The sequence below is a fragment of the Propithecus coquereli genome, unplaced genomic scaffold (assembly GCF_000956105.1).
Source record: "Propithecus coquereli isolate 6110/MARCELLA unplaced genomic scaffold, Pcoq_1.0 Scaffold869, whole genome shotgun sequence".
Classification (NCBI taxonomy): domain Eukaryota; kingdom Metazoa; phylum Chordata; class Mammalia; order Primates; family Indriidae; genus Propithecus; species Propithecus coquereli.
In genome coordinates this window covers 399,110-414,523 of record NW_012154940.1, presented here as the reverse complement: position 1 = coordinate 414,523, position 15,414 = coordinate 399,110, and the positions used below count along the sequence as shown (strand labels likewise).

The window sequence follows — 15,414 nt, the reverse complement described above, 5'->3', positions numbered from 1 at the left end:
GGAGTCCCTGCCTCAGTGAGGCTCTGGGCTGAGGTCACTCTGCCCTGCACGCCCGCTGGGCAGCAGACAGACCTGGGTAAGAGGTCGGCTTTGCGGTGCCTGTTTGAATACGTCCCTGGCCAGTCCCCAGCCCCGGGGTGGAGGACGTGGAGACTCCAGACCTAGGGAGCCACAGCTTCGGGCCGGACCTCGGCTGCGATCACCGTGGCTGGGGTCCCCACACCCCTCTCCCCAGGCGGCCTCGGGCGGCCTCTTTCCTCCCTCGAGCTTCCTCAGTGGGGTGGGAGCCGCGTGCGCCGCGTCGAGGGTTAGACGAGTGACAGAAGAAGCCCACGCTTTGCCGACCACGCTCAGTCAGGTCAGTTCTCGTCCCATCCTCGGCCACACCTGCGTCACCTGCCCGCCAGGCTTTCCCAGCTGCAGGCTTGCACTAGGGAAGTCACAAAGTAGCTTACTCGAGGGAATAACTAGGGCTTGGTCCTGACGGCGCCGGCGTCTCACTGAGGCCTGAGCAATCAATCGTTCGAGCAGTTATCGATCGCCAATCAATAAACCTTGAAACGAGGGCTGGGGACGCTATCTGGGGAGACTCTACCATTGTGGCAACTCCTCTGTCAGCCTAAAACCAGCCCAAATTAAAAGTTTATAAAATATGTATATATAATTATGCCCCAAATTATACACACAGAAAAGATTTTTTTTTAAACCCTCTCTTTGGACCTTTGCTTGTCTGGCTTCACACCCAAGTGCTCCCTGCTCTGTTGTGCTCTCGGCCGTTCAGAAGCTGCCCGGAGGAGAGGCGCTTGCCAAAGAGCCTTACGCAAGAGCAGCTGGACTTCTCTGAGGCTTCGAGCCCCGTTCCCCCAGAATTATGTAAGAACGTGTGTCGTTGAAGCCACATAAATCACTTTGCAGTGGGCTCTCATGCTGAAGTTCAAAACTGAACCCAAAGGGCTGGCTCGACGCTGGAACAGGGCGCAGGTGCTCTGCCTTGGGGGGCGCAGGCCACCCCCGGGACGGGGACTGCCGAGCACAGCCAGGGGCCTGGAGGGAGGAGTCGCTGCCCCATCTTGTGAGTGATGCCACAGGGGACTGGCAGTCTTGGCCAAGTCCGCGCGTCGAGAAGACTCTCACCCCTCACCCTAAACAAGCACTGCCTGTCTCGTCCTCAAGGGCCGAGTGGCCGCCCCACGTGGTTTGTGGGTCACCGGTGCATCCTTGGCCTTCGGCAGCCCAGCTCAGACCACCTGGGCGTGGGCTGCTGGGGCCTGGCAGTGCTGGCCACCACCCAGGCCTCAGTCCTGACCACAAGGGACGTGGGTCCACAAGCCGAGTACTGTCCCCTGGCCCCACGCCGACCCGCCTGTTCCTGGTAAAGCGCCTTGGCCAGGCCCCGGCATCTGACCCACGTTTCTGTGTGACAACGGCCCCACCAGGGCCTCCTTGGGGACCACAGCTGCTCAGGTGTGTGGGCTGCATGTGGCTGGAGGGTCAGAAGCCACACTAGCAGGCGGGAAGTATTCCTTTATTTTCCCAGGTTATTTTTCTCGTTTTATTTTAAAGAGAAAAAAAATATGACAGAAAGGTCATAGCTGCCAGCGCCACTGGTGCCTCGTCACCACGTCCCCTCCTGGCCTCCCCCGGGTGTTTCCCGCAGCCTAGATGGTTCTGAACGCCTCGTGCCCCGCCCAGGCCCTTGCTGCCCAGGCACAGGTCGCTGCCCAGACCCTGGGTGGTGCCCGCACCTGTGCGCTGCCTGTAACGCGTGGCGGGTGTCGCTCTGTTCTCTCCCCAGGCAGGCCTGGGACCTCGCCGTCGACATCTGCCTGTCTCAGCTGCCAACCATCATCGAGGAAGGCACCGCGTTCAGGGTGAGTCCCTCCGCCCGCGTCCGTCGTGGCGGCTCCTTCTCTGGGCACCTGGTCTGCAAATCCCCCACCTGGGAGTGGCACCCCAGCCCCTGGGCTGTCAGAGATTTTGTTCACCTGCCTAGAAAAAAAATGCAGTTAAGAGAGTTTAAAAGATTGGGTCTACCTGGAGGTAAAGTTAGATTCTGAAATGGTCAACTTTTTTAAAGTATCTTTTTTTTTTTTCTTTTTAAAATGACAAGGTCTTACTCGGTTGCCGTGGCTAGAGTGCAGTGGCGAGATGTCAGCTCACTGCAGCCTCAAACTCCTGGGCTCAGGTGATCCTCCTGCCTCAGCCTCCCTGCCGAGTAGCCGGGACTACGGGCGTGTGCCACCGTGGCCAGCTTGAAAAATACCTTGTTTTAAAAAGTTGCTGTTATAAATGTGCTTTTCCTTAATGCAGGCTTCCCCTCCCCGTGAGCGGACCCTGTCACGCATCCCAGCCTGTAACCGTCCACTCTCAGCCCTGAGGGACGTGACACATAGCCACAGCACCGGGGGTACGATGCTGAGCGCTAGGGGGTACAGGGGCCCCAGGGCACGCTGCGCAGGCAGCAGAGGCCGGTTCCTCCTGTGTGCGCTGGCTCTGTTTGACTCACGGCGCCTGCCAGCGCAGTTGCCTCCACGGGAGGTCTTCGCCGCAGCTCACCGGAGCCCCTCCTGGTTTTGTGTTTGCTGAGCACTTGCTTCGTGAGACGCCAGGTTTGGACGTAGAGGAGGAGGACCCAGTCCATGCTCTAGGAAACCGCGTCAGTGCAGCACACAGGTTGGGGACAGGCAGAGGGCACCGCGGGCACAGCAGCGGCTCAAGGGGACAGGGATACCAGCTGTCCACTGAGGCCCAGATGGCGCAGAGAGGGTGAGGCTGGGGCCAGGTCACCTGGGCCTTTCCTCACACCTGAGAGGGCTCAGAGCCGTGGAGCCTCGCTATGCCACCTGGGTAGCCTGCAGGGCCTCGGTTTCCTTGTTTAAAGGGGAAGTTGTGGTTCCAGGGCGTCGTGAGGACCGAGTGAGTCCGTGCAGGTAAAGTGCCAAGGACAGAGCCCGGCACGTGGTGCATGGCCTCGTGCATTCGTGCACAGGGCCCTGCTCACAGGAAACTACTGTCACTAATTTGAGGGGGTCACACCCTGAGCCAGGGTCAAAGGCACCTATGGCCAAGAAGGGTTCAGCTCGCAACAAAGGCGTTTCCCGTAGCGCACGTCATGGTCACTGGGGAAGTGTTAGCCTGCGCAGCCAGGGGCCTGGGTGTGCACGTGCGGTCTGCGTGTGCTAGTGTGTTAACCCTCCGGGGATTTACCAGGACTCCCCTTTATCCTCTGTTGCTCTCTTTATTGCGTGATTTTTTGGGGTAACATTTTATTGTGCAAATATTCAAGCTTCGAGCAAAGTTGGAGAGACTTTGCGAAGAGCACCCTGTGCCCATCACTCACTCCTACCATTAGCATTTGCTGCTCTTCCTCTGTACTCTCCGTCTGTCTGTCCACCCATACGTCCATCCGTCTCTTTTAACACCTGTCGAGTCCATCACAGGCTGCCCCAAAATGGAAGCTGGCATGGTCTTCCCTGGGCTCCCCGTGGTGTGTTTGGCATTGACCGTGGGGCCCCCAGACCACAGACCTTCCCTCCAGGCCTCTGCCCCCGTGGACCATAAATTCCGTGGGGCAGGGGCAGGGTCTCCTTCGGAGTCACAGACTTCGTGGAGAGCGGGGACCGCACCCACCTCCTCCCCAGCCGGACCTGAGTGCCGGCACCTCCTGCTGGGGCCGGAGCCTGTCACTGCAGGCAGCAGTTTGGGGAACCTCACAAAACCTGGGCTTCTTTGCATTCTGAGCACGGCTTTGCTTTGTGCTTTTAAGTGATGAGAGCTGTCTGCTTTTGTGTGAAATGCTTCGGTTTCTATCTGTGTGTGGGTCCCTTTTAAACTCAACACTTCTGTCTCTGTGCCAGGTGTCTTCGCCAAGTATCTTTCCAAGGATTTTGCGACATCGTTTCTAACCTACTAGAATCAATATTCCGCGCGTGGGAATAGTTTCACCGTGTTGGGACAGGGAGGAGATAGCTGATGTGGGTTTTTTATTTTGCCTCCTCCTTTTTGGAGGTTTAACATACATGTAGAAAACTGCCTACATCTGCAGTCCCCAAACCACGGTCCCCAGACTGGTACTGGTCCGAGGCCTGTTAGGGACCAGGCTCTGCCGCCACCCCACCCACCCCTGTCTTCCATGAAACCTGGGCCGGGGAGCCACACAGCAGGAGGGGAGTGGCCAGTGAGGCTTCCTCTGCATTTACCGCCGTTCCCTCCCCATCGCTGCGCCACCACCGAGCTCCGCCTCCCCCACCCCTCCCCCATCCGTGGAAAAATTACCTTCCGTGAAACCGGTCCCTGGTGCCGAAAAGGTTGGAAACCTCTGGTCCACATCGCCAACGTGCAGCCTTGCGAATGTTTACAAGTTGGGCACACGTGTGTAGCAAGCTCCCCGCTGGCTCCTGCCCCCACCCCCGAGGGGCCGCTCTGCTGCCCGGCTTTGCACTCAGATAAACAGAACCATTCAGGATGTGGGCCCTGCGTCTTCCCGCTTCACTCAGCGTCGCTCGTCGCTCGCGGTCACAGCTCATTGTTAGCGCAGGACGGGTACCCCACACTCTGTCCGCGCCGCGCCAGCGGGGCTCCAGGCTCTGGCCCTCAGGCATAGCGCGGGCTGGCGCAGGTCCAGCGTCACCAGAGCCCGTGGCAAAGGAAGAAGCAGTAATACTGACCCGTCTGTGTTTGAAATGTTGATGCTTTGTTTATGATGGGTTTTTGCATTAATTTTTACCTTTCAAATACTGCACTAAAATGTTATTTATCTTTGTTAGCATTGGTGGCTCCACCACCCGCGCACCACGTGGCACGTTGCTGCCGGCGCATCCACGGGGAGGGGTATTCGGGTCACGGGTTCCCACATGTTCCTTTTAGTTGCTGCTGCCAGGCGGTTCTTCAAGCGGCCGAGCCAGTTCACACTGCTGCCGCCAGTGGGAGAGTTTTAGTCGCTATTCATATTTATTTGGCTATTACAGCTGAGTGCGGAAAGATACTTCCTTGAGATCTGATCCTGCTTTTCCCCGAGGGCTCATAGAGCAGCGTGTCATACTTTTGTTGGCCATTTGAATGTCCTCTTTTGTAAATTGTTCAAGTCTTTTAACCATTTTTCTTTTGTATTATCTCTTTCTTACTGATGTGGGGAGGTTCTGTGTATATTCTGAAACAAATTCTTTGTCATGTATTAATGGACGTGTTTTTTCACTCTGTGGACTTCATCTTTTACTTTTTAAATATTTTTTCTTGATGAACAGAAATTCCTTATTTTAGCAAAATTTGATTTATCAGTTTTTTTCTTTTATGGTTTTGGCTTCTGGTGTCCCTGAGGAGACGCTCTCCCCTGTTTCTCCCGTAAGAGCATTTGTGTTTTCCCTTCCGCCTTTAGACCTTGAGGTTTTCTAGAATCCACTTGCGAGTGTGGCCTGAGATGGGGCAGGAACGTTTCCTCCCCGTGTGAGCATCCCACTCGCCCGCGTTACTGCGTGGATGCCGGGGCCGTCTGTGTCTGTCTGTCCCGCTGGTCCTCGTTCCGCTTCCGCCGTCTTGACCCCGGCGCCGTGGGGGACGGTTTCTGAGCTGGTGGGCCAAGGCCTGCGGCGCTGTGCTTTTCCAAGGTTGCCTTGGGTACGTGTGGCCCTCTGCATTTCTGTGTGAATTTGGGGATCAATTTGTTAATTTCTGCAACGAACCTGCTCGAGTTTTGATTGAGATTACAATGAATCTATAGATTGATTTGGGCGAAGTCGACATTTTTGCACTGTTTGGTCTTATAATCCATCAACTTGGTTGTAAATGGTATTTTTTTAAATTTCATATTCTGATTTCTCTTTGCGTATGTAAATACATATAGTTTGCAAGTAGTTTTGTTCAGCAGCTTTACTAAATTCCCTTCTATATTATAACAGTTTGCCTATAATTCCCAGGCCCCATCTTAAAGCCTCTTTTTCAGACACACTAAAAGAAAGCCTAGTATACACATCCCTCTCCACAGTCAGCAGCTGGGGGGACAGATTTCAGTGAACAGTGACGTGCGCCCTGTCGGAATGGTGTCCAGTGATGTGGCGGAAAGGCCGACGGAGCCTCCTGCGCTGCGGGAGCCTGGGAGACCGAGCATCCTGGGCACGGCAGGAGCTCACAGCTCACACGTGGGAAGGACACGAACGCTCTCGACTGCTTGGCGGGTCCCCGTTGTCTCCTCTGTAAGTAGTAAGATCGTCACAGTGGCAAGGACATCACGCCACCGTCAGGACAGACACCCCAGTCCCAGGGTCAGCGCAGCAGAGGAGAAGGGGCTTGTGCTGGGCTCGACGGTAGCGACGGTCTGGTGGGCAGCCTCGGCTGGGAGGCGTGAGTGAGTCCGAGGCCCTCCCAGCCGACCTTGCTGTTGTCGTCTGCGGCCCCTGTGTTTGAACGCCAGATCGCCTAGCGCCTGGGCTGACAGCGAAAACGCCAGGCCTCAGAATCGTCCTGGGAGGCGCGAATGTGTGGTGTGGCCGAGCGACTCGGACCCTTGGCCCACGCGGGGGTGAGCTCCTCTGAACACTCACCCCGGCTCCGCGCTCTCCCCGAAGTGGAGACGTGGCCACGTCAGGTCTGTGAATCGTCCTCGCAGCGGTGCGGGGCAGCTCCCAGGGTGCCGTGTGGGGCGTCGTTTGAAACATCGAGCTGTCCTCGTGTCACTCTCGTTTGCCAGCTTCCCCGCTTCAGGCAGCGCGACGAACTCTTTGGCTGCGACGCTGCGCTCCTCCTTTTCTGTGAGCTTTGGGGGGACAGAGCAGGAGTTTTTCTTCTCGTTTCTGCGTGGAGCGGCTACTCCAGCCATGAGCGGCGTGAAAATCCAGAAGGCAAAAGATGTAATTATCTGGATTACCTGACTCCCATTCACAGACGGGAGGAGGCTTTTTCCAACTCAGTAAAACTAGATTCTCACGGCGTGTGGAGGAGGGGGCACTTAACAAGATGTTTTTAAACCAATTTTTGAATAATTCGCAGTTGAAAACAGAAAATTCACTTTGAGGGCTCCATTCCAACTTCACAGGTTGCCCTCCAAAGTGGTTAACTTTATATGAGCTGACGTCACCAGACATGAGCTCCTGAATGGCGAATGTTCTCTGCTGAGTCCTCACGTGACGCTGGCTTTCCTGGGGGCTGCAGGGCTCTGCCCGCCAGGCTGCTCCGAGGGCTGCGGCGCTCGCCTGCAGCTGGGCTCCCGCGTGCGCATGGCCACGTGTGGCCTCACAGAGACACACCCCTCCCACCCTCTCCTCGCACACCAGACACAGCTGCCCTGCGGCCACCTGCGCCCCCCGGGACACAAAAAGAAAGTGGGGAAGAGAGGATGGTGGGAGGGGGAGACTGATAATTGCGGGACTGTCTGTACTCGGGGCTCGGGAAAGGCAGAACCGTGTACTGAGCGGGGACGGCTCCGCAGCGAGGAGGAGTCAAGCAGGCCTCCTCCGCGAGGCCACGCGCTTCCCACACCTTCCGGAGGCCTGGCCTCCCTCCTCCCGGAGCCACCCTGGTGTCCTTAGCTGTCCTTCCCATGGCTGGTAAAGGACACTGTAGCCCCAGTGGCAGGACAGGCGAATCTTGGGGACCCCCTCTCAGCCAGCCCCACAACTCTGACTGCAGTGCTCCTCCAGACCCACCAGCCAGGGCCTCGGCTGCCCCTGCTCCTCGGCCCAGCCCTGACGTCATTCTTGCAAACCCCTCCCTGTCTCCAGCCACCCTCTCCGTGGCACCACGGAGCTGCAACCCGGCCGCACTAAGCCTGTGCCCGTGGCTAAGCTGACTAGGTGAGCCCAGGCCCACGAGGCCTGGTCCCTGTGGACCTGTCTGCAATGGCCCCGGGAGCCCGGTGCCACCCGGCCGGCGGACCACACACGTCCCTTAGTTCCATCTCCACCCCCTTCGCCCTCGCCCTGCCGGCTCCAGCACCTCCTCTGCCCTCGCTGCCAGGGGATACCCTGTTTCCTGTGTCACTGGGGAGACGGAAGCCGCCCGAGAGAGCAGGTTCCTGCTGTCACGTCTTCCCCCTTCTCTGCACCTGGGCCCACGTGTGCCGCCTCCTGTTCGCCTGGAGCAGCCCAGCCCCCAGCCTTCCCCCGGACGTCCCCCTGCAGCCTCTCCCGGCCGCCGGTGCCCCTTGACTAGTCTTTGCCATCCGCGTCCACGCAGCCCTCATCCTCGCACCTGTAAAGTGCGTTGCAGGTCCTGCCGTTGCTGTCCTTCCCGCTGCAGCCAAGTCCTGCAGAGACTGTCTGCGCTCGGGCCCAGTTCCCTCCTCTCGTGTTCGCCTCCGGGCCAGGCGTGCTCGTGCCCAGCCCAGGCTCTTCTCGCCGGTCCTCGATGACCTCTGGCTTCCGAGCCAGTCGTGATCAGTTCTTGGTCCTGGTTTTCCTGGCCCAGCGTCACTCTGCGACTCTGCTGGCTGCGTCATCCTCCTTGACACCTGCTCCTCCTGGTGTCCAGCCCCGCTAGGGCTGTGCCCGCACGACCTCCTTCGCAGGGCCCACCTCGGCTCCTTGGGTCCCTTCTCTTTCTCAGTTCACTTAGCAAGAGTTTACTCGCCACTGACTCCCGAATGTATCTCTCCCGACCTGCGGCCTCACGTGGTCAGCCACCCACTTGCGTGTCCAACAGACACAGTGGGCACCACGTGTCCGAGTCTAGGTTCCCAAACATGCTCCTCGCACAGCCTCCCAGCTGCATGCAGGTGGCCCCAGCCTTTCAGGTGCCCAGGCCCTCAACCTCTGCCCACCCTCGCCCACATCTGGTCTTGTCACCAACCCTGTGGGCTCTCCTCGTGATGTCCCCAGAGTGGATGCACTTTCCGCCTGCACCTCCTGCCGGGATCGTCGCAATCCTGCAGAGCGGGGCTTCTCGTAAACCCGGACCATCGAGGGCGGCCGGGTGTACCCGGCATCTGGGGATGTGGCCCTGACGCGCTCTCCTCTGCCGTCCACAGCACAGCCCGTTCTTCGCGGAGCAGCTGACCGCGTTCCAGGTGTGGCTCACCATGGGCGTGGAGAACCGGAACCCGCCCGAGCAGCTGCCCATCGTCTTGCAGGTGAGTGTCCTCAGACCGCGGGGTTCGCCGGGGGGTCCCGCGGGAAGGAAGCCAAGGGCCCGTGCTCTGGGCCAGATGGCGTTCGGGGCAGGAGTCACATGTCCCATCAGAAGTCGCTGGACCTGGTTCATATTTATTCCCAAAGGGCTTCCCTGGCGAGGCCATTGCCCACTCGTCAGCCTCAGGGAAGCGCATTGGGGAGGTGCCGGTGCCTTCCCGGCTTGCCAGGCTCTGCCTCGGCCATGGCAGAAACGCCGCCGTGGTGACCTTCCTTCAACGTGGGCTCTCCAGGCTGCTGCTTCCTCCTCTTTGGAAGGAGGAGGCACGGGAGCAAATTGTGGACAGGCCACGCTGGGCGTCATAACCCGGCACCCCCTGGCTGTGGACTATGCAGGCGCAGACCCCAGACGCCATCGGCCCTCCCTGCCCACGGAGGGCTGGTGATTGCGGCTGCTCTAAGGGACGGACCCTGTGCCGTTCCGATGCCGGCGTGGCCTATTCGTGGGCTGGGAGATCGGTTTCCTGGGTCCTCCGGCCGATTCTGTGATTAGTGAGATAGGAAACTCCAGAGTTTGTCACAGGTGGTAAAATCAGGAAGATTTTCAAAACTTATTTCAGTGAATATGTATTTGTGGGGGAGGTGTGTGGGCTGGGTCAAAATCAGAGTTTAAAAACCCGCTGGTCAGTGTAGACACCCATGTCTGATAACTCACTTTAGCAGCTGGGAGCAATTTATTGTCATTGGAGGGGTGCCTGAACTCGGCAGGAGGGTGAATGCTGGGGGGGTGGGGGGTGTCCCACAGCAGTGGGGCTGCCAGAGCCCTGCTGTGGGGCGGCCAGCCCTGCTTCGGCTGGGGTGCCGCGTTCTGAGAGCGGGCGGGGTAGGGTCAGCACCTGCCCCAGAGAGCTGATTAGGCCACTTCGGCTGGCTCTGCGAAGTGGGGGCGCGTGTCTCGTCACCCGCCCGTCCACGGACATCGGCCTCCCTTCCAGGGGGGCTTGTTCCTCTCGCGCAGGCTGCTGGCTACACCGCGACAGCACCGTACGTCTTCACTAGGCGAAAGCTCCCCCAGTCCGAAGAGATCACGTAACAGATGGGGAGCCGTTTGTCGCTGTCCTGGCCGCGGAGCACGCAGCCCTCCCGCCACCATCCAGTCTGCTTTGCCGCTGCAGCAGCTGGTGTCGCGGGCTTGTGACAGGACTGAGGTTTTACCCCGTCCAGGACTTTGCCCCAAGAATCTCAGCCAGCAAAGAGAGGCGTGGAGAAAATAAGTGCGTAAAAATGTTAACAGTGGCCGGGCGCGGTGGCTCACGCCTGTAATCCTAGCACTCTGGGAGGCCGAGGCGGGCGGATTGTTTGAGCTCAGGAGTTCGAGACCAGCCTGAGCAAGAGCAAGACCCTGTCTCTACTAAAATTAGAAAGAAATTAATTGGACAACTAAAAATATATAGAAAAAATTAGCTGGGCATGGTGACACATGCCTGTAGTCCCAGCTACTCGGGAGGCTGAGGCAGGAGGATTGCTTGAGCCCGGGAGTGTGAGGTTGCTGTGAGCCAGGCTGACGCCACGGCACTCACTCTAGTCTGGGCAAAAGAGTGAGACTCTGTCTCAAAAAAAAAAAAAAAAAAAAAAAATGTTAACAGTGGCCCGTCCTCACTTGCGTTGGTGGTCAGGTGGGCGGCAGAGCACGGCGCTGTGCCATAGTCACTGTAGATGTTTTTGTTGCTTTTTATTTATTTTGACTGCTGCTTTGCTGACATTATAAAAAGATTGCAAAAATTATTACCGTTCCTCTTGTATGCTTCTCCATTGGCTTTTGACCATTCTCAGATCGCAAGGTGAGCTGTAAACAAACTAATTTTCAAAACAAAATATGTAATGATAACAGCAACAGAACAAAGGTAGACACGTGGCCGCGACGACATCTCTTTACACGCACAGGAAAGAGGCTGGGTGTGAATGGCAGCAGCAGGCGGGATTTTGGGGGCTGGCGGTGGCACAGGCTGGCCACCCCGTGCCTGCAGCTCCTCATGGGCCACCTGGGCCACCAGGATCTCACAGAGGAAACTGTCTTTCCCACTGACCTTCCCTCATCTCACAACGGATGGGGTGAAATTGGTCCTGTCCAAAGCAGGGGCTGGTGCCAAGCCGATTAAAGCCAGTTCTTTTGTGTTTGGCAAACAGTCCTTGTGCAAACGGCCTTCATTGATTTGTCCTGTGTAACGTTCCATCACGGTGCCCTCTCCCGCGGGGAAGAGAAGCCCCACTGGGACCGCATCCTGAGGAGACGGTGCGGATTCTCTGTGCGATTTTGCCAAGCGCTGGCAGCAGGCCCTTTATGGCCGTGCAGGGTCTGTCTCTGGGCTGTGCCGCCCGGGCCAGCTGCCGAACCTCGACTTACCGAGAAAATACGGACAAGGCGAAAGGCAAAGGGGCAGGAGCCTCCCCCTGGTGCAGCCCACGCTGCCTCTTCCCCACTGGTTCTGTCAACTTCCTGTGCTTTATCCTAAGAACCTTTGTTGTTGCCAAAGCTTGGACCCCGTGATCCATGAATTATCCTCTAGTACCTTGGAAATGCAGAAAATATTCCTTAAGGGAAGGAGAATTGTATCACAGACTGCGCAGCTTTTCAGATCCCTGCCGCCTAGTCCGTGAGCCAGGGTGAGTTTTCTCCACCCACAGTCCCGGGCTTCAGCTGGGGACCGACGGGTCCAGGACTCCGTCAGGCCCAGCTGTTCCTGGGCCCTCGTGGCAGCGCGAGCACGGGACTGGCCTTCCTTACTGGCCTCCATGTCTTTTCTGCCCTTTAAAAACATAAAAGAACAGAAGGAAGATAGAGTGTTTAGAAACAATGGTTGCTATTTCTCCCCTTGGTATCAACGATGTCCGCGGCAGGGCCCCTCAGGAGTTGTTCCCGGATCTCACGCCTGGCCGGGTCCCCGCTGCTGTCTGCCATCCTCCCCCAGGCACGTGAGCAAAGAAGCGCAGGCAGGAGAATGGAGAGTGTCAGTGCTGTAGAAGGAAGAAAGTGATTCTGTAGGATCAAATTGTAGGGCCTTCGCACAGATCTTGCAAATCAGTGTGAACATTTCGTTAGGAGACCCTGGTTTGCTCTCAGATTTCTTACAGATTGAAAGTACAGGGTTAGTAGTGGTGGCAGCAAATAACAACCTGGAGTGTCACCGTCACACGTGGTACACCTCGGGACTCTAAGTCACACCAATCGCCAGGCGTCGGCTGTTCCAGGTGCCGGCCTGCAGGGTCTGGCGCTCTAGGGCCACTTCCGCGGAATCTGCCTCGTGAGGCGGCCCCGCCAACCGCCTCGGCCCGGAAGCCCAGCTCTGTCCGCGCGCACAGGGCAGGTGACATGCGGTCACCTTGCAGCTCCCTCGTGTTCGTAGAGCCGCTATGAGTCTTCAGCTGGATCCACAGGCGACGGGAAATCTCAGCGGCTCGTTCAGTTCACCACCATTATCTGCATAACTGCCACGGATCCTGGTATGGTCTGAAACTGGAGTTTTTTTGGTTTTTTAAAAAGTACCGATAATGTTTGGAAAAACCAATACTCAATGTTTTCCCTAATACTCTTCATTGGCAATGTTTATTTTCAAATAAAACGTTAATAATTGCAGCACAAAACCCCGTGTTGCCTGAGATTCTCGGGCGCTGACTCAGCAAGGAGGCGTCGGCGTGCGCTGCGTGGATGTGGCACCAAGAGCGTCACGTAGCGACGGCGAACGCGGCCCTGCCTGTGTCGTTTATGAGGAGTTACAAGGAGGCCTTTTCCCGCCAGGTCGGCGCACTCAGGGAGCGGGAGCTGCTCCTGCCCTGTGCTGCCCGTTCCTTCCGCTGAGTGTTGCTCTGCAACTGTTGGCCTTGAACAGAGCTCTGTCCCTGTTTATGTTAAAGAGCAAAGCAAATCATCTTTGTGAGCTTTAGGGAGGACTGAAGCTAAACCTGGGACTGCCTCCTTTCGCAGAGGGCTCCCCTCACCCGGGTCACCTGGAGACGCGTCCTCAGGCAGCTTCGTGTTCTCCGCAGATAGCGTGGGCTGATCAGAACCGGCATCCGTGCGCTGAGCGCCCTTGTGCTGGATGACGCCGTGCCAGATACTTGATGTGCTTTATCTCATTTAATTTTGAGCATAAGCCCCAGTCAGACATCATTATCTCCATTTTTCTTGATAAGGAAATCGAAGTTTCCAGAAGTTAGTGATAGCAACTTAAGCCACACTGCCAGCAGGTGGCAGAGGCAGGATTAAGATCAAGTTGGCTTGAGCTCAGAGCCCCGCTTCTCTACCGACCCGCCCCCAGAGCCTGCATTCCAGGCAGCGACGGCACAGACAGCTCTGAGTCGAACAGTGGAGAGAGGCATGAGGTTCCAAGTCGCCCCCACGAGCAGTCCCACGTACCGCTCCCGCTTCTGAACCAAAGAATCTCTCAGCACCTCCGAAACACGAGAGCGAGAGGGTGGCGCGAGGTGCGTTCCGGCTGCTGGGCCCACCTCTCCTTCTCTGCCCCCAGCTGGGCACGCCAGGCTCCGGCCCTCCCCGCACAGGCAGCCCCCGCCCGTCCCCCGCCTGGCCTGGCTTCCATCCCCACAGCCCCCCCCCACGCCACAGCCCTGGGTCCATGGCATCCTCTGCAAAAGTCTTGCTGCCGCCTCCAGGAGCCACGTCCCTGCTTTCCCGTCCCACCTGGCCCGTGGGACCCCCTCCTCCACCCCAGCTCCTTCCCTGGCGGGGGCTCCTGTGTCCCTGACCTCTTATCCTTTTCTCTTGCCTCTCGACAGCTGTCAGACTCATTCCACACCTTCTCTTCCAGAGTTTCCTCTTCCTGGTCCCTCCTCCTCTCGGCCTTCCGGGTCTCTGCGCACCATGGTCGGGTCCACCTCTCCCCACCCCAGCCTCCTGCCAGGCCAGTCCCCGCGGCAGGCAGACTGGACGGGTCACTGCTAGTTAGCGACGGCCAGTGGCTGCTTCTTGCTCTCGGGACAAACCAGACTCTCAGCACCAGCATGCAGGACCTCACTGGGCCTGGCCCCGGCCTCTCCTCAGACGCCCCGACCCGTCCCAGCTCCTCCAGCTGGAACCCAGTCGTCACCCTCAGGGTCCAGCTGCCCAGCTGTGTCCTGTGCGTCTCCTCAACTGGGAGGAGAAACCTTCCGAGACCCCCGGCTGGGTCAGGCCTCCCAGGTCGCACCTGTCCGTAGCTCTGCCAGCCGTTCAGGGCCGACCGGGTGGCTGGCTGGGGAACCGGCACGACGCACCTGCCCTGTGAACACCTGTCCCGGGACGCCCCGGATCCGAGGGACTCGGCGCACCCTCCAGTGCGAGCAGCGTAAAGGAGAGATCAACATACGCGACTCCGTCAAACATGTAAAACTTTGATGTAGCAACAAAAAATACATGCAAACGTACGGCAAAGCTCGCTCTGACCTCCATGAAGAGCTCTCACGTGTCCATAAGTAAAAGCCAGACACTGAGGTAGAAAAACGAGGACGTGCACGGCCAGTTCACTAGCGAAATAGCCAATTAACCTGTGAAAAAGTGCCCAGTGTCACTTGTGGTCAAAGAAATTCAGGTCACAAAAGGATGCGTTTCCCCGTCACGTTGGCAATGGTGGTGATAGTGTGGTACGGGCTGGTTTTGTCCCACGCCTTTGTTACTTAATAGAACCGTCGTGTGGTATCGTGTCATCTTTAAGGTTCAGGGATGTTCGTTAAGCCACCCGAGGCCACACAGCAGTGGGCACTACCTGGCAGCCAGCAAAGGCGGCAGGAAGAGACACCACATGCTGCCTGTTGAAAGCGAGATTCGCAGCTGGAGGGTAATTTGGTGACAGGAGCACACGTGCCCCGACTGGTGTTGTCACTCTTGGCTTCTCCTAGGAGTGTGCAGGTGCGTGGCTAGTAGGACGCTCCCACGGCGTCGTTTGCAGCAGCAGGGTTTCGATGATGACGTCAAGGGCTGGCAGTGGAGAGGCTGCTTCAAGGAGTTCCGTGTGTTTCCGAACGTGCGGCACTGTGCTGCCGTGGGAATGACACGGCCAGAACGTGTTACTTAAAGCGGACGTGAGAAATACAGCAATACGTTACCTAGTTTAGAATAAATAAGAGAAGCGTGTACATAGAGAACAATGTCTGGAAGTCCATAAACCAAAATGTCACCAGTGAGGTTTTCTTAAGAAGTGTTTGTTCTAGTGCTTTCTACAGTAAGCGTATTTTGTCTGTCATGAAGGAATAAAGAGTGTTCTCTCCGCCTGTCCAGAAGCAGGCCCGCGGAGGAAGGAGCAGCAGCGCTGGTCGGTGTGGCGTGGCGTGGCCAGGCCCCTGCAGAGCTGGAGCCCGGGTGGGA

The 15,414-nt window shown here is 57.6% G+C and overlaps 1 protein-coding gene across 1 annotated transcript in view; it reads left to right on the top strand.

Annotated features, from left to right (window-relative positions):
• RPTOR (regulatory associated protein of MTOR, complex 1) overlaps window positions 1-15,414 on the top strand; it is a 264,169-nt gene that overhangs the window by 176,913 nt on the left and 71,842 nt on the right. The window contains exons 9-10 of the mRNA XM_012664182.1: window positions 1,796-1,871; window positions 8,957-9,058. Of these exons, the coding sequence (XP_012519636.1) occupies window positions 1,796-1,871; window positions 8,957-9,058 (178 nt within the window). The remainder of the gene's footprint in view (window positions 1-1,795; window positions 1,872-8,956; window positions 9,059-15,414) is intronic.